General features: G+C 35.3%; 1 protein-coding gene across 6 annotated transcripts in view; it reads left to right on the top strand.

Moving 5' to 3' along the window:
• CTNND2 (catenin delta 2) overlaps positions 1–19,930 on the top strand; it is a 1,206,354-nt gene that overhangs the window by 860,007 nt on the left and 326,417 nt on the right. For all 6 annotated transcript variants that reach the window (XM_069077188.1, XM_069077207.1, XM_069077216.1 and 3 more), the window contains one exon: positions 11,890–12,022. In XM_069077188.1, the coding sequence (XP_068933289.1) occupies positions 11,890–12,022 (133 nt within the window). The remainder of the gene's footprint in view (positions 1–11,889; positions 12,023–19,930) is intronic.

The following is a 19,930-nucleotide window of genomic DNA, read 5'->3' as shown; positions in this document are numbered from 1 at the left end:
CCTAATTATGGAAATTTAGGTTATGTTATTCTTGTAAGCCGGAATGTCAGCACAAATTAATAGAGCATTGATTTCCCACATACCAATGCTCCCAATGTTCTCGTTATTTGTTTCAGAAAGAATACAATCAGGTGATATATGGGGCCCTCACCACTAGAAGATTACTGTATTTCTATATTGAATTAGTAGTAATTTTTAGATCTTTAGCTAGATCCCAAGATTTCATGTAAGATAATCATAAATGTACATACTATCCAAATAAGTCTCCAGTGTCAATGTTTATTTTATAATTAAAATGACTTGTGGCCTTCGGAATACTTTAGAGCCTAGATTGTAAAATTATGTTGTAGTGAGTCAAAAAAATACCCCATGGGTTGTTATTCCCTATGGTTTATATCCCCAATACAAAAACAAGCCTTTTTATGATAGTGTAGAAGTTGTCAAAGCTCCATGTGTAGAATCCATTTCCATGCCTAAAATGAATAATTTTATAATGTTTCATGTTTTGTTCTTTACTAAGCAATGGATGTCTAAGTCTTCAGGTATGCCTCTAAGACTAAAAATTTATTCAAAATATTGCTATTTTATGTGAAAGGTTTTTTTGATTCCTAGAAAAGGTTACATTTCCATATTCCATAGCTGTGCTAACATTTTCCAAACAGTATATGTGAAACCCGGTAAGTGTTGAGGTTTATGTTGACTGACTCTATAGAAAATTGATGATAATTCTTTTTTTTTTGTCCTTCCAGATCTTCTTCAGTTAAGAAAAATTTTCTATAACAGCAGTGCTATGATACTGCTATTCAGCTTTAGGCAAAAACTAAAGTAAACTTTTTTCTGGCATCTTAATTCTTTCAAAATAGCATATATTTAGGTATCAATATATCACTAGAATTTTATGAGGCTTTTTAAAAGTTAGAATTTAGAATATTGGGTTTTAAAAGATAATTCACAAAGTGAAAATTGTAATCATAGAAGAATTTTTAAAATCATAAACATTTTTGGAAGATATGTCTAACAAAGTTCTGCATTTATTTTTAACACTTTATCAGAAACTTTTATCAGAAAACTCCTTTCTCTGCTCTTCATTCTCCTTTCTCACCCTTCAGAAAAAAGAAGCAAAATTATGAAATATACTAATTTAGAATTCTTTGCATCCTTTTTAACCTGCCCGGGCAGATTGGGGAGGGGGGGGTGGGAATCAGTACTTGCTTTCTGTCCCTATGGGTTTGACAAACTTGAAATGACATCTATAATGGCTTATAGGAAATATCTAGCTGTCCTCTCCATCTTTATATAAATGTGTATTCTTTCCTTATAGTCCTCACACAACTGACCATTTATATACAGTCATAATGTCTGAGCAGAATGAGACACACTTATAATCCCTGTTACTGGGGAGGTTGGGGCTGGTGGATTGCTTGAATTCAGGAGATCTGAGCTGTTGTAGGGTTTCAATTGAGCATCTATAGTAAGACCTGTATCAATATGGAGAGCCCTTAGAGTATAGCGCCATAGTCATATCTAAGGAGTAGAAAACTGGCTCAAGTCAGAAATAGAGCCAGTCAGTATTCCCCTGCCTATCATTAGTGGGGTTGGGCCTGTGAACAGTCTCAGCTTCTGTTGTGGGTGAGATCAAGAGATCCTGCCTCAAAAATCAATGAATGGCCATTGATAATTGGAGCTCGTATAAACTTTAAAGGTCAACTAGAGACCAACTTCATCATTTTGCAGATGAGGAAAATGTGATTCAAGGAGTCTTTTCCAAAGTCACGCAAAAATTATGAGAACTGGGATCCAAAGTCAGGTTTCCTTTATTCCTTTCAAACCTGAAAACACTAAGTGGCAATTAAATATCCAATTGCAGAACTCTGATCTATACCAGCTATTTCTGTTGCCCAATAATTCTTTCCTTCTCTGTTCTGCCATCCTTATCACCTAAGAGTTGAGGTGGTAAAAGGAGCTAGGAATAGGAAAATAGACCACTACCTCTTACCAATTTCAGCCTTCCCTCTCAGAAGTTATTCAAAGGGAGATGTTTTTTTAAAAGCTGCATTAAGAGAACACCTGGTTACCCCATTCATGATAACAGTATAAGTGATAGATGTTGTAAATCATCTTTTTCTTTAGGAAGCATATGATGAACTTAGGAATCAAGGATAAAAATTAAGCATAATGGGAAAACTCATAATTTTATTCTCCATCTTTTCTCTAATAAAATCTTCATATAAATCATATATATTTATATATGTACATATATAGATAAAATCATATTCTTTAAAACCTTTTCAATAATAAAAATTACCTAGAAATATATTACAAATGAAGATATAGCAATATATTATCAGGAATTTATTATATATGATAATATTATATATATTGTTTATTTCTAACTATATTATACATATGAATAACAGAAGTATCTGTTTAGTGTTGTGAATACTACTGAACTTTGAACTTGGGTTAAAGTCTCAGCTCTGCTACATCCTACTGTATATGTGTTACCATCAAGTCACCTAGTTTCTCTGAGCCTTAGTTTTATCATCTTTAAAATGTTGACAATAACACCTAAGACTACCTCCATCACAGAATTCTTTTGAGGAAAGTCAATCAATAAATATGCATTCAGTTACTACTCTGTACCAGGTACTGTGTTAAGCACTCAGCATACAAACACAAAAGAGGAAGTTCCTACCATAGAAGAACTTAGAATCTAATCGGCGGAGACAATGTAGAGAAGGAAATTGAAAAGTGGTTGAGGAAAGAAGGCCCTCGTCCAGGAGCATGATGGAAATGCCAGGGGAATACAGCCAGATGGGAAAGGAAGAGTCAGCTGGCCTGGGCATCTTCCTTAAATTGGAGTTCTGGGAGGAGCTTCCGGTCCTCCAATCAGAGGAGTCTTGGGAAGGTACTGATGAAGTCTGAATCCCAGAGCTGATATGATCTTGAAGGAGGAAGAGGCTCTTAGGGCATGATGGAAAAGTTAGACATAAAGCTAGGGAGAAATGAAGGCTTGGCTGACCTTGGCTCTCTCATTAAATGGAGGCCCTTGGAGGAGTTCTCCATTCCACCTTCTATAAAGTACATTGAAGGGAGAATTCTTAAAACCTATTGTTTGATCCACCCACTTTGATCCTCAGAGAACAATTTGCTTGGGACTCTAATCATGCATTTTTTTAACACTAGTTATTTGCATGACACATCCCCTCCCCCTCCCCACTTGTTGATAAATTCCGTGTAATCAGGTATCTTGTCCAATCTAAACTTTGTACATTACCTAGCACTTAGTATATTATTATATTATGCACATGTAACTGTTGTTCAGTCCTTTGGTCATTTCTGACTCTTTGTGACCCCAACTCTTTGTGAGTTTTCTTGGCAAAGATACTGTAATGGACTGCCATTTCCTTCTCCAGTGGATTAAGGCAAGCAGAGGTTAAGTGACTTGCCCAGGATCAAACAGCAACTTGGATCTGAAGCTGGATTTGAACTCAGGTCTTCCTGACTCCAGGCCCAGCATTTTATCCAGTGAGCCACCTAGCTGCCTCATTCTGCATACCCTATATGCCTAATAAAGACTTGCTGATTGATTGCACACAGTAGGTGAAAATTTACTTTTTTCCCAAAACAATAGTTGAGACTTAAGCTATGTATAGTAATAGGAACAATTTTATTTTTTTCTCTTAAAACTCTGGGGGAAAAAATTGGAGACATTTTTGTCAACAAGACAAGATTAGAAAAGTTTGAGAATTTGCATGGAGCTAAAAAAAACTACCACTAATAATACTTATAAATCATTTTGCACATTGCAAAGCACTGAGCTGTCTACTTAAGTATTTTCAGTCATAAAACTTAATTTCATCGAACATATTTACTGAGTACCTATTAAGTACAAAGTATTATACCAGCTACTGATTAAACCATATCAAATTTTTTGCTTTTTTTTAAGTTGAAGTTAATTTGTGATGATGGTTTCACATAATGCTGCTCTCCACCAGCATTCTTCAGAAGGAAATCTTGATGTATGCTACATGAACTGTTACCTAATTGAGCAATTATTGCATAGTTAATAAAGAAGACAAATTAATTCTTTGCTAATTGCTTTCTGAAAGCATGAACTTAGCCTAATTCATCTTCTGAGACCACAACCGTGTGATATTTTAAATGTGATTTTCCCACTTTTAATTTATTGATGTTCATGAGATATTGATGAAACTTTACAATGAATATACTTCTAGCAACTGCTGTTAAGGTGATGAGGATTGTACAACTATATTATTCCAAAGGAAGTTAACAAAGAAGCCAGAAATAAATGATGAAACATTTTTCTAAAGCCTTGAGCTTTATAGATAATGAGTTATTTGGGGGTTTGGTTTTGTTATATTTTACTGTGATTCAATTAGCGAAGTAGAATTTAATACTTAATCATTTATTGCACTTCAGGAATATGTATAATTGAGTATATGTATTTGTCTACTGAATATTTTTTCTACATTTTATTAAATGTACAATATAAATAAATTGAAACTCTCAAGAATAGTAAACCAATATGAAATGTACCATCAAAAAAGGACAACATTTTGCCTTTCTTGTATTTTTAAAAAGTCTATCAGTGACAATTTTGGATTTAATTGAAACTGTATTCCAAATATGATTTTATAACAACAAAGGACAAGTTGAATTCTGGTAGGAAACTTTTAAATTTTCTCTATATTGTTTTTCACAAATACCTACTATGATAAATGTACCATCCCAGCCTTAGAAGGCTCTATTGGGTTGAGCTGTTTAACAGAAATTAAAAGTGGTTGTCTTGGGCCCTCTCTGTAAATTTTTCTGTCTCCCTGGCCCCATTGGAATCAACAGCATCCATTTGTGACATGATTTCAGGGAATTGGGAGTGTTTTCTTTGATCACAGAAAATGTTTGTTATTTCCCTGTATAAAACTGACGGGCAGGGATATGGATAAAACCTGTAACTTTGGCCCTTTTAGCGCTATGCTCCGATCAGTGGAGCTAACTGTCTCAAAGTACAGATCTGATAAAAGAATAATGAACCAGTGAGCTAATATGATGAGAAAATCTGGCTCATTGTGTTTTAAATAGATCATTAATGATAGAAACTAGATCCTTCTCTATTTCACACTGATATATGGCACATTCTTTTAATCCTACTTTTTTCTAGCCTCAACAGAATTTTTGAATCAGAAATCCTATGAAGTGATGTCCAATTTATAACTGATTTAAATTCTAAATTAAAGTTGTAGCCCTCTTTATGTGTACCATTAGGATGCATTATTTTAGAATTTAGAAGATAAAAAACAGTGCTGTAGGCATTGACTCTGATTTGTTTTTTTTGTTTGTTTGTTTCTTTAACTTACAAAGGAATGCAACTGAGTTAATGTTTAAATTTATTTTTCATCTTTTGTTCCCCCATAATATTTTACTGAGGAAGACAACAATTATATTTGTTTTGTATATAAGGACTTAAAATACAAAACCAATAAGAGAATCATCCCCAGGCTACAGAGCTAGCAAAATGGGAAGCAGAATCAGATTTTACTCAGTTCCAAATCCAATGCTTTTTCCACTGAATTGTGTCTAATAATAGGCTGGTGCTTCATTGTCCTGGTTTTAAAATAGGTCTTATAAAGCATCCTCTGTCTAATTCAAAGGAATTCTGTAGGAAAAAGTAGATTGCATCTGTGAAATCTTTGAACTTCTTCAAAGTCAATTATGACATATTCAGTACTAAAACATTTTATTTAGAAAAGTTCCAAGAACATGGTCAAACTTTGACAGAGAGAATATTGAGCTTTTCTTGTGATGTCCTTATATGTAAATAGAATAAGGTTCATGACAGTCTCACCAGCAAAATCTTTTGTTATTATGAAGATGAAGATATGAAAACAGAAAAAAAATTATCCTCAAAAAGATCAATAATGTTCAATTCAGCTGTTTGTTTTGGGCCTAACATAAATTGAAGTTGCATTTATACAGAACCTCCCATGAGTCAAATACTTTATTCTTGGAGTAGTAACATATTAAATATTTGTGGAATATGAGGATTAGTTGTAGGAAGTAGGAATGTATACCCTGAAGAAGAGAAGGCTTGGGGGAGGGGGAAGGAAAAAGATGAAAACTGTGGTTAAATACCTCAAGTATTTGAAATATAGTCATGTGGAAGAAACCTCATTCTGGCTCCAGAGGGAAGAACTAGGGCAAATGAGAGCAAATAATAAAGAGAAAAATTTAGGTGTGTTAAGGGAATGGGAATTTAAGATCTTCCCTGCCCCTAGGATTTTTGATAGGCTTAAGTGACTCTGAGAACCTCTCTTGATTTGAAAATATACTCTGCCCCTCAGTAGGCTGAAAGTGTTCATATGGAGCCTATGGTGGGAGGCTTGTTTTTCAGGAATGCCCACGCCTTGATGCTTTGTGATTGGGCAGTGGGACGAGAGGGTTGTCCCATTCTCTGATCCAGGAGAAGGCTATATATACCCTGATGGGAGGTTTTGTTTTGGGGCTCACTTTGAGAAGAGTTATATGATTTGACCAGACGAGACTCTGGGCAATCATTAAGCCCCCCTGGCTTTCAAAACCCAGATATTGGTGCTTCCCTCTCTGGTAACTGACTAGGTATGGATGTAATGGTCAGACAGTTGGAAGCCTGTCTGCTGATGTTTTTCTCTATTTGTTGTCTGCTTGTAACTTGTTTGTATTCTCTGAAGTTTGAGGCGCTGACCTTTTCCCCTGACCTAGGTAAATGACATATGTTTGATTAAAGCAAGATTGTTTACCCATTTTGAGTTGCTTTCCTTTAGAAAAGTAGATCTAAGGACCTGTATTGGCAGCCACCCTGGGTATGCTAGGGTGCTTGCAGTTACAATGTGTGATGTCAAGAAAAGAAAAATCTTTCTAGGAAAGTGGAATGAGTTGCTTGATATGGTCAGGGTTTATTCATCAATGAAAGGTCTTTGAGCAAAGTCAGGGTGATTAGTTTTAGTTGTGTTGAAGTAGATAAGTTTTCTTTTTTAGCTATAGATGAGAATACCTGACCTTCTATAGAATATCTGTGAGTCTAGGACATACTGCCAGAACATCTAAAAACAATATTCAGAGCAATAGTCATAGCTCACCTTTCACATAGGCTTTACAAAAAAAAATGCTTTCTTTACAACAATCCTGTGAGATAGGGTATAGACCAGGGAAACCTGCAATCTAGAAGCCACATGTGACCCTCTAGGTACTCAAGTGTGGCCCTTTGACTCAATTCAAACTTCATAGAACAAATCTCCTTAATAAAATGATTTGTTCTGTAAAATTTGGACTTGGTGTGATAGTAATGGCATTTAAAGATTCCCCCTGTATTGGCTTGGTTTTCAAATTGATTGTGTTAAAACCCAGAGCTTGTTAATCCCACCTGTGGGATGGACTTGTTGATGTGAAAAGAAAGTCCTGAACTGGGAGGAGCTGGTGACATAGATTTGGAGAGCCAAGAGAGAGGCAGAAGAACTTTTTGGAAGCAGAACCTCGTGGAGGCAGAGAGAGAGAGAGAGAGAGAGAGAGAGAGAGAGAGAGAGAGAGAGGATTGTTGAGTGCCACTTTGAATCGCCCTGGACTCTTGAGACCTGCTCCCGGAGCTGCCAAGGACTGAGGAGACATGGATGTTTTGCTGGTACTTTGTCTGTCTGTTTTGATGTTGTTTTGCCAGATTTGTCCACTGGTGAAAGACAGTCCTGTTGTTGAAGAAGTCCTGGAACCTGGCTTTTGGTTAAGAAGCCCTGAGACTGTCCTGCAGACAGAGAGTGAATACTGTCCACTGGTGAAGGACAGTGCTGTTGTTGCAGGGGTCTGGGAACCTTTCTGTTGGTTCAGAAGCCCTGAAGAAGGATTTTCTTGTTGTATGTTTACAGAAATCCTGGAAGAGGGTTTTGCTAATGTTTTCAGGGGTTCTAGGACTGTTCTACAGACAGAGGATGAATTAATGAAGGGACTGGCAATGAATCTTGTGGCCTTGCTAAGTCTTGTCTCCCCAGGAACTAAGATTGCTGAGAACTTGCCTCATGTCAAGATGAAGAAAAGACCTCCATTTGGGTATTAAGTGCTGTGCTTAAACTTGTTGTAACTTCTGGGGTAGATTCAATTGTGATTCAGGGGTGGGGAACTTTTGGCCTTTTTGTGCTCTGTGATTGACAAATGAAGGTATAGCCTAGGGGTGGAGAAGTATTTAGACCAGGGACTTTGTAATTGATTGAATGATTGGAAGGTCCTGGGGTGGGGTAGTCCTTGGAGATTATTTAATCACATTTAGTAAATGCTGTATTTGGAATGATGTCATGTTTTGATCTTCTCTGTTCTTGGTTGGTCACTGAATAAAATGGAGAGCACCTATGCTGGTATTTTGAACCTTGGGAAGTTGCCTTTCCTTGACCTTATATTACACTTGGTCAGAAGGCCAAACCCAAGGACCTAGAAGGCCACATATGGCTTCAAGGCTGCAGGTTCCCCACCCCTGATATAGATTATTATCCTATTTTTCAAATAATGAATCTGAGGCTCAGAGTGATGATGTATACATTGTAGCTCCATCCAGCTCTTGATTTAATCTTTTCTTCCTACCCCCACCTTCACTGGAACATGAAATTTTAGAATATTCTGGAGTATCACATCATAAGCTGAGACCTGGTTTCATCTCTTCAGTAAATTTCTGTTTGACAGGTGAGGTGCTAAACTCTACTTGACTTACATTGAAGGAAAGAATCCTTTTCTAGACAAATTTTTCCAGACTTGAACCTGTTTTGTATTTTTCCCTCTCGACCTAAAATCCTTTTCTTGTAATTAATTCTGTGTCTACATCAATTACTTTAGATTCTTTTAATTATGTCAATGTGATTAAGGGATCAGGTAATAGTCTTTCTGATCAGCTAAAAAATTGAAGTTGTTTATTTTGGAAGTGAGAGAACTAAGATAAATGATAGCAGTGAACTATAAGAAATGATTCATTGATTCATTCAGGTTTTATTAATTGAGCCCTGATTATATAATAGCACTGAGCTGGAAACTACTTTAGGGTGGCTTGGAAATTCGGTAGGCATTGAGTGAGTAGGAATGAGAAGGGTGAGTAGGAATTGCCTAATTGAGCAAATCAGTGAGGGTATTCTGTTGAGGGACAGGAACATGCACAAAGTCACACAAGCAACAATGAATGAGGATGCTTTGAGGGAATAGAGTAAATCAGTTTATCAAAAATGGAGGGATGGTGAGAAGGAAGAGTAGGAGATTCAATTAAGTCATGGAATAATGGTTGTAGGCTTTTGAAGGAGTGAATTACTTGATAAATGTGATACTTGGGGTAGAGAAAGGTAGTGAGCCACACAGAGAGAGCTACCTATGGACTCAGGATGTCCTGGGGTCAAGGTCTACTTCTGATACATATTAATTGTGTGACAATGAACAAGTAACTTAACCTATCAGTACCCCCAAGCCATTCTTAAAATTGTATTTACAGAAAAAGTTCCAGGCATTGGAGGGAGTAGAATCATAAGTTGGCAGTGTCTCAGGGGAGGGGCAGGAGGAAAAGGGGAAGGGAGAAGGTCAGATGCAAGGCTATACAGAATGATTGAATTAGGAGAAGGGACTTGGGAGAGGAAACCAATTAGAAACTTATTATCATAGCCTAGACATGCAGTACTGATGACGTGCATTAGAAGGTAACAAGACTAGCTGTCTACATGGGCCAGTTACCTGAACCCTGTGTGCCTCAGTTTCTTCATCTGTCAAACTGGAATAATAATAGCACCTGCCTCCCAGTGTTGTAGTGAGGATCAAATGAGATTAAAAACTGTGACGCACTTGGCCTAGCATGTGGTGGGTGCCATATAAATGTGAACTATTATCATATCTGGTCTCAGACACTTACTACCTGTGTGACCATAGGCAAGTCACTCGGCTCCTGTTTGCCTAAGTCTCCTTTGTAAAAGGAGAATAATAATAGCACCTACTTTCCAAGGATCAAATGAAATAATAAAAGCAGTTAGTCTGATGCCTGGCACATGGTAAGCACTATATAAATATTGATTACTATTAATAATAATAATATTAATTAGTATATATTGAAAGAAGAATCAAGAAGACTTAGAAACTGATTCAAAATTTAGGTGGGGTTGGAGGGAAAGCCAAGGAGAAATCAAATATGACCCTGGTTTCAGGCATCATTGATCTATAGTCAGGAGGGGAACTTGTCTTTAGATATGTAAATGTGAAGTGTGAACAAGACTAGTAGATAGTACTAGAGATTCAGAAATGGAGCCAAGAAGAGGAAAATTGTAGACACAGATTCCTGCTGTCCACTTTAAAACAATAACATCCGCAATCAACAACTGACATTTTAAAAGCACTTTGGTGTTTGCAAAGTATTTTCCCGGAAACAATCCTGAGGAGTAGGAAGAATTAGTCTGGTTTTCCCCAGATTGAAGGCTTGAATCTTCAAGTAGTGGGTAAGAGTTAGATTGTTGGAGAAGACACATGTGAACATTTGAACTTTAACTGATATGTAATGGGGAGCCTTTGAAAGGGTCTGAGGAAGTGAGTGACATAATGAATCAAAGCAACTAAGTGGTTTAGAAGTTGTTGTTTGTCCTTCGTTCTTGAAGACAACCATGCCATTAAGGAGGTGATGCCATGACATGCAAGTGAATTGGATTTAAATGAGGGAGGTCACTTTCACCTCCAGAACCATCTGGTCCAGGGGCCAGATATAGATCATGATGACTGGAGATGGCTCAAGATGCAGTGGAGATATGGTGGCTTTTTCATGATAGGTCTTTAACAGGTCTCTGTTTGAGACTAGGCCTATTCAGTGATTAAGACTTAATTAGAAATGAGGCAGAGAATAACCCCTTTACCTAATACAAAAAATAATAATAATAATAATCAATCTGGGAGGGGAAGACCCTCAGGGTTTCTGGCCAAAATAGAAACAATTGCTATTTACATGATTTCATTTGGAAAAGGGGGAAAAATTAAAGGATCTAAAGAGTGGTCCTTTCAATAGACTAAAGCAGTTTTTGTCTTTAAATCACAACAGTAAAAACAACTTGTATTGGTATAGTGCTTCAAAAAAGTGTATGATTTCATTTGCATTATTTTGCCCGAAAAATGCATTATTTTATCCAGTATGATTACTGGATAAAATAAGTATTAAAAGTATTATTTTCCTCTTTTTACATATAGGTAAAGTAAGGCTGAGGTCAAATGATTTACATAAGGGTGTGAAACCAGGAAAGCACACAACTGATGCTTAATCCCAGACCCAGTGAACTAAATGGTTGCCTCTGCTATCTATAATGGAGATCTTTGCATACTTCTTTTTTTTTTTGGCTGGTGGGGAAAAGTCAGAAGGAAGTGTCCATCCCTGTAATCATATTGAAAAGGAAATTACTCAAAATGTTATTTAATATTTCTAATTTTTTCTGTTATTTACCTTTTTTTCTTAATTTAATGAAATTTCCAAATATAAGTTTCAAGTATGATAGTTGTGTTTAGTTTGTTGAGCTAATTTATTTACAATTAAATACCACTTACAAACAACTGTTGAGGTTGAGTTTGTTTGTCATGGTTCACATTTGGATTATATGTCATTTTCCCTTTGACCCTTAGATTCTGTTGACTCCCGAAAATACATTTAAAAATACATAGAACTATTTTCAAGACAAGTTACTCAAGCAAAACATTTTGGAAATAGCCCTAGGGGAATCAGTATAATCATTTAGGCAGCAAAAATAACTGATAACATGTCAAGCTTTTAAGTAAATGTCTTAATGGAGTTGACCTCATGCCAACAGCACTGTCAGACCTGCTGCTGATGCTTTCCTGTTCCTTTATATGCAGAGAATTTGGATGGAGAGACCCTGAACTTCCTGAAGTGATCCAGATGCTTCAGCATCAATTCCCTTCTGTGCAGTCGAATGCTGCAGCCTATTTGCAACATCTCTGTTTTGGAGACAATAAAATTAAAGCAGAGGTAAGACTGACTGGATTTTTTTTCCTTTCAGATTAATATCTATTTTGGATTATTTATATTCATTGTAAAGGTGATAGTTAAGACTACATTTCATGAATTTAAATTACTATGGTTCACATTTAAGGTTGTTTTAAAGTGAAGTCTTGCCTGTATTTATACCCTGCTGTCCTACCTGATTGTGATTTTTTTTTCCTTTTCCATAGAAAAAAAATCAATAAAAAAGAAAGATCTAAGAAAAATCAATAAAACTAAGAGTAACAATAATGTGCTCTGACAAATCAGATTTTAATTACTAAGTACTACCACACTTTTCACCTCTACCCCTACTTCTGAGGAAACTGAGGCAGCCAGGTGGTGCAGTGGCTAGAGCAATGAGCCTTGAGTTAGGATGACATGAGTTCAAATTTTTCCTCGGACACTTAGATGTATGACCTTGGACAAGTCACAACCTCTGTTCACTTCAGTTTCCTCAACTGTAAAATGGGGATAATAATAGCCTTACTTCACAGATTTTTGTAAGGATCAAATGAGATATTTGTAAAGCAGCTAGTACAGTGCCTAAAACATAGTAGTTACTTAATAAATATGCATATTTTCTTCCCCTTCCCCTTCTTTATGAGCATTTTTGGTTCAAGAAGTGTGGGAACTTGAGATAATCACTCACCTGTCTGCACTCTAGATAAGTACTTTAGAAAAGATGTCCGAATACTTTGGTGAATATAACAATGACATCTCCTATTAAGGAATCTTTTTTGTAACTATAATATAAACCATTTCAAACTGACCAGTTGTTCTTTGGCAATATGTGGAATAGGCAGCAGTATATTTGAAAATTGGTTCTGCTAGCACTCTTTGCAAATGGCAAGACTTTAGCAAACAAAAAGATGGGTAGACAAAATATTTTCTCTCTTTCGTTTTAGAAGGATTCTTAATTCTATAGCACATATGCTGTTTTGAGGATAAATCCAAATTATTTTTGGAATGAAGGTATAATTACAGTCTATTATAGATTTTGCTAACTAGTACTAAATTGTATGTAATCTTGCTTCTTTTCATCTTTTTGCTGTCTCTGTTCCATTTGGCCTGCAAAAGCATTTAGTCTATACTAATTCATGTTAGGTAAGACATATTCTGTATACAGGGTAGTAGAATATTGCCCATTTCAGATCAATTTCTTAATACAAAAACTAAATTTTAACTCCAAATCTCTCAATAACCTAAAATACAAAGAAAAGGATGGTTTAGCCCTATTTTAAAGGATCTTGTCTCTTTTACATCCTGAGTTCATTGATGGAAACTATTATTACCATTGGCATTAAAGGGACAGAGAAAATATTTACAATAATCATTTAGATTATGGTATTATGTAAAATTTGATTTGTGGAATAAAGACAACTTTTAGCTTCCTTTAAAGGTAAAAAATGTACCGTTTTATTTTTTGTGAGCCAGATTTGATTTGATTTTTCTGGGAATCCGCTCATAACTGAGAGCCTTTCAGAGTTGCCTTTGGCACTGAAACATTAAGAGGATTGCCTGCTGTATCAGAGGCAGCCCTTGAACCCACCTTTTGTTGGGGGTGAATCCAGAGTTGATTAATCTGCTGTTATCCTTTAGGTAATGCCTGCTTCTTAGAGGAATCACATCTCAAGCAGGGATGCTATAGCACACAAGAATTAGAAAACAATACTTGTCCTGGATAATGTGTCCTACTGATGGTAGCCCTCTGCCCTAGATGGCCAGCTTCCCAACACTCCCAGGCCATGAGACAGGCAGTGCTTTCTGGATGATTTGGGAGAGAAAATGCAGGGCAGAGGGCACACTCTAATCTCCCCATTAACAAAAATCAGAAGGAAGTGCTAATGAGCAGTGGAATTAGAGGAAGCATTAGAAAGAAGAGGAAGCAAATGGCATGAATAATGTACTAATTGAATAATTCAGTTTCTTGTAGAAAGAAAGGCCTCTGCTAGGTACTGGGCACAAACCTATTATGTAGAGACATAGCATCTTATAGTTTCGTTCTCAGAGCCCAAGCCCTTAGTAATTTGTTCTCCCTTTGAGACTGATGGTTGCCTGTCATGTTTTCATACATAGGTATTGATTTTCGTAATTACCCATTGTCCAAATACAAATTTCTCAAGCATTATTCTTTCTAGATTTACTCAGCGTGCTAGTCTGTCTGTCACATCTTATTGAATTGATTTAGTCTCTTGGTCTACATTTCATTAGAGGTATTGACTTTGTTCACACAATGGCTGAGCCATTGAACCTCAGACAGAATTAATTCTTCTATACTTAGGATATCTTAAATCATATTTTTCTTATGCCTTATTAAAACACTTTTTGACATTTGGTTTGACTATATTGGATCCAGGAAAGCTGGTTTTTCTTTCAAAAATGATACCAGTGCTGCTATTTTCTAAGTTGCAAATACATTTCTGTAAGTCATCAGGCTTAACATCATTCTAATGAAGTAATTCTTGATGAGGACTTAGTTATACTTTATCTGTGCCTCACATCTAGGAAGATCTCACCTATATTACTAATAAAATAATAACAAATTCCTGAGAAAATATTAGTTAGTACCTCTTCAAGACCCATTTTTGTTCAAAGAGTCTTTGTTTTTGTTTTCTGATTTTTCTTAAACAAAAGGGGTATTGAAGAACAAGGAGTCCCCAAAGTCTTAGTGTCATTTTAAGATATAATATCTTCAGGGGCAGCTAGGTGGCGGAGGGAATAGAGCACCAGCCCTGGAGTCAGGAGGACCTGAGTTAAAATTCAACCTCAGACACTTAACACTGGCTGTGTGACCTTGGGCAAGTCACTTGACCCCAATTGCCCTGCCTTCCTCCCTCCAAAAAAAAAAATGTAATATCTTCAGAAGTTTAAGTGCTACCAATTTTTTTTAAATTTAAAGGATAATCATATAAATTTATTTTTATTTTTTTTTAGTATTGTGAGTTTTGAATAATAGTTTTATTTTAATTTTAAGTAGACAAAGACACCTTGTAATTTCACATTGTGTGTAAGATTTTCCTTGTGACACTTTCTCAAACCACGGTATGGACAGAGGATGTCCTCTTTGCTTGGCCACCTCCATTGCCAGACTTTTTCTTTTTAGCTTATATATGCATCAAAATTTCATTCTTTGAATGATCTTAAGGCTAGAATTTCAAATGCAGTCCTTTCAATCACTGCACAGTAGCTGATGAAAGTTTTTACAAAGTTCAAAAATCGCCAGGAGTGGTGGTTACATTGAAATATATCAATAGTTTAACATTTTAAATAATTTACCTTTTAGTTCTTGTTTCTGTAAGTTGGAGAATTTATACTTCTGAAGTTATCAAAGTTTAAAATTATACTTTGGGGACTATATGCATATACTCACATACATATATCAACTACTAAGTCATATATTATATATTGAATATATACATATATATACATATACAACTTAAAGGTTAAATTACTTCATGGAAGTTTTATACACATATATACATATATGTGTGTATATATAGATATATACAGAGAGAGTTAGTTTTCACAGTTATCTTTTCATTCTTATTGTTATTCATTAAAAGACAATCTTAAGAATGTCACATTGAATTATGATATTAAATAAATAAGCACTAATAGATTCCAGGTTTGAGTATATTTGTTTTGTTACATTATTTTTATTCCTGTTAGCAAGATATACTTGCACACACTGTAACCCAGTATGATGCCTTCCCAAGTGTTGGATTGGTACGTCAGTGGAGGCCTTGTGGAAAGAACACACTAGAGTCAGGGGACATGGGTTCATATGCCACCTTTAATGCTTGGGCTAAATGTTCTCTGAGGCAAATTCTAACACTAAATCTGTGATCCTATAAGCTTGTACAGCACATCCTCAATGAAAATGGTGTACATTCTTCTGTCCATGATCTCATACTGGGGAGTACTCCTTCCATTACAGACACAACCTGTCTATACCTTCTTGTCCATTTCTTTCTGTAAATGATTTGAGGATTTTTCTATCTAAATACTGGAGGCCTTCCTCTTGTTCTTTACATGTTTCATGGGTATCCGTATAGCACAAGAGATTAGATCAGTAAATTAACTGAGAGAACTCTGTACTTACAAGGCAATTTTTATGCATGATCTGATTTGACTCTCATGACAACCTGTAAAGGTAAGGTATATAGTGATGTATGTTACAGATGAGGACACAGGCTCACGTAGATTAAATTGCTTCATGGAAGTCATCTAGCTATAAAGGGGCTTACTCTAAGACTTAGTACCAAGTCTCTTATGTCTAGGCCCAGTGTTGTTTCCACTGTATTATTGAAATAATAAGGGTAACCCATTTTTAAGTCCTTCAATTTTAAATGGTCTCAATCTATCCTTTTCAATAGGAATATAATCTATCCCTCTTTTAAAAAATCTAAATTTCTTGAGGAAAGCTACTAGGTGAAAGGGAAGGAATTTTACCATCTTATATATTAATTCCATTTTGCCATAATGAAACATGATAGGCAGTCATCAGCCAGAAAGATAGAAAAAGTTTCAAAGATTTGGGACCTGATAACTACATCTTGTTATGTAGAAAATTAGTTTCAATTCTCAAACCCCAAATAACATTCATTTGCTATAATAGGGTGGCAGTGTTAAATAAAAAGAAATTATTGCATTTCTAGCCCATTTCAGAACTCTTATCCCAATTCTGAACTGAACTTTTTATACCATTAAATTTTTATTCTATCTCTTCCCAAACCTTGGGCAACATACACATTCAATACAAAAATATACTTATACACACATACACACAAACTGGATTTTGCTTTTGTTTATTGTTTTTATCTCTCTTTTCAGCTCAAAAAGTCTGATGGAACAAACTTTTACATTCATCATAGAATTGTAGATTAAATCAGATTCTAGAGCTCAATTCAACAATTTTTTAAATTGCTTTCCTACATAGTTATGCATGATACAGTATTTTAAATGCTGTGTTTTATATAATCTTCAATATTTTTCTATCACTGTGGCAATATGAAAATGGGATTCTTTATCTATCTTATAACTATGCTCACCCTCATTTTCTTTTTTTTAATTCAATTTTATTTCATTTTCAGGTTCATATTTTTTCCCTCCCTCTTCACATTCATTGAGAAAACAAGAAAAGCAAAAATTGCTACTAACATTAGTTAAGCAAACAAATTCCTTCATTGGCAATATTTAACACACACACATACATATGTCTATATATTTTTGTGTATGAGTGTATATGTGTACATATATACATGTGTGTATATATACATACGTATGTATGCGTTATGTGTGTCTTCACTCTGAGTTCATCACTTCTCTGTCTGGTGGGTCTGGTTGAATTGTGGTTGGTCATAGTGTTGATCAGAGTTCCTAAGTTTTTCAGAGTTGTTTGTCATTACAATATTGTTACTGTATAGATTGTTCTCATGGTTCTGCTCATTTCATATCAGTTCATACAAGTCTTTCCAGATTTCTCTGAAACCATCCTCTTCATCATTTATAGCATTATAGCATTATATCACATTTATGTACCATAACTTGTTCAGCCATTTCTCAGTTGATAGACATTCTCTATTCACCTGCTTTGCCACCATGAAAATAGTTGATAAAAATATTTTTGTATGTAAGGATTCTTTTCCTCTTCCTTTGATTTCTTTGGGATATAAACCTAGTAGGAGGTATTGCTGGATCAAAGGGTAGGAATAGTTCAATACCTTTTGAGGCATAGTTCCAAAGTACCTTTCAGAATAACTGGACCAGTTAAGATTCCCATTAACTAGGTAGATTGATGTATATGTTTTCCCATAGTCTCAACATTTGTCATTTTCCATTTTTGTCAACTTAGCCCATATGATGTGTGTGAGATACTATGTGACAGTTGTTTTAATTTGCATTTATTTGATTTTTAGCAATTTGGACTATTTTTTTTTCATTTGACTACTCATAACCTCTTCCTCTAAAAACTGCCTATTCATATCCTTTGATCATTTAGCAGTTGAGGAATGGTTCTTATTTATGCAAATTTGAATCAATTCCCTATATGTCTTAGAAATGAGACCTTTATCAGAAAAACTTGCTGCAAAGATATTTCCTAATTTCCTGCTCCTCTTCTCATTTAAGAAAAATTGATTTTGCTTGTGCATAAACTTTTTTAAAATTTTGTGTAATCAAATTGTCCATTTTAATTCCTGTAAACTCCTCTCTTTTATTTGGTCATGATTTCTTCTCCTTTCTATAGACCTGATAGATAATTTCTTCTATGCTCTTTTAATATGTTTATATCACCCTTTACATCTAAACCATATACCTACTTGGAATTTTATCTTGGTTAACAGTGTTAGTCTACACATAATTTCTGTCAGACTGCTCTCCAATGTTCCCAACAGTTTCTCTTGAATAGTGAGTTCTTGCTCCATAACTGTGATCATCTTTGTCAAACAGTAGCTACTGTGCTTATTTTATCCTGTATATACCTGATCTGTTCTGTTGATTTACCTCTCTACTCATTACTCAGTTTCAATTTTTTTTTGGTAAGTATGGCTTTGTAGTATAGCTAAAGATAAGGAACTGTTAAGTCCCCTTCTTTTCTAATTGTTTTTTATTTTATTAGAACTGGAGTTCAGTCACTCCCTTAAGAAACAAAACTTGAACTGAAGTGAGGGAAGGAAGTGTTTATTTACACTCCAGAGAAGATACATGATACCCCATAGGGACACATGCATACACACAGAGGCTAAACTTAGCTTTTTATGGATTAGTCCTTCCTGGTGCCTCCCTTCAGAAAAGGGATGGGTTCCAGCTCCTCTGGGTTACAATCTTTCTGACCCAACCCTTGCTTGTTGGTCCTTATCATGATCCCCATCGTGGTCATGGGCTGCATGTGTGGCTAATGAGGCTCTAAATCTATGTGGGGTGTGTCAATTAATATGCATGAAGACTATCAGGCATGTGCAGTAGTTAGGTCTGTGACCAAGAATAAACTCTCGAGTTCAAGCCATGCTGCCAGCTTCACTCTCTCTAATGTCCTTGAGCTGGGAGACCCTGACCATCATTCTTACAAGACAGAATGTGTTTATCTCCTAACATAGTATCCCTTAACAAACTCCTTATATAGTAATATCTGTGGAAGAAGGACTCCATACATTACTAGATTCTCTTTCTCACTTGTCCCCTTGATATTCATGACCTTCAAATGAATTTTATTTTTTTCTAGCTCTCTAATTTTTTGGTATAGTTTGATTGGTATCAGTATAGGACCAGTATAGGACTGAATAAGCAAATTAATTTAGTATTGTCATTTTTATTATGTCAGCTCTGTATACCCATGAGCTATTAAAATTTCTTCAAATATTTAGATCAGATTTTGTGCAGGGAAGTGTAACTGTCTTCATACAATTCCCATGTTTGTCTTTTCAGATAGACTTCCAAGTATTTCCTACTGTAAGCAGTTATTTTAAATGGAACTTCTCTATCTCTTCCTGGTGAATTTTGTTGGTAACGCTTAGAAATGCTTATGTTTTGTGGGGGTTGATTTTAAATCCTATATCTTTGCTGAAGTTATTGTTTCAATTAGTTTCAATTAGTTTTTTTTTTAGTTGACTCTAGGGTTCTCTAAATAAACTACCATAATATCTGAAAAAAGTGTTAATTTTGTTTCCTCTTTGCCTATATTTATTTGCTCAATTTCTTTTTCTTGTTTTACTGCTTTAGCATGATAGTATCATATTAATTAATAATAGTGATAATAGACGTGCTTACCTTACATCTGATGTTAATGGAAAGACCCCTAGTTTGTCCTCATTACAGATAATGTTAGTTCCTTGTTTTAGATAGATACCATTTATCATACTAAGATAAAGCTTCATTTATTTCTTACCCTCACTT

This window comes from Petaurus breviceps, unplaced genomic scaffold (assembly GCF_028583685.1).
Source record: "Petaurus breviceps papuanus isolate PSGF00001 unplaced genomic scaffold, PetGlider_PUasm1.0 151, whole genome shotgun sequence".
NCBI lineage: Eukaryota > Metazoa > Chordata > Mammalia > Diprotodontia > Petauridae > Petaurus > Petaurus breviceps.
The sequence above is the reverse complement of the archived record's forward strand: the minus strand, read 5'-3'. Positions and strand labels throughout refer to the sequence as shown.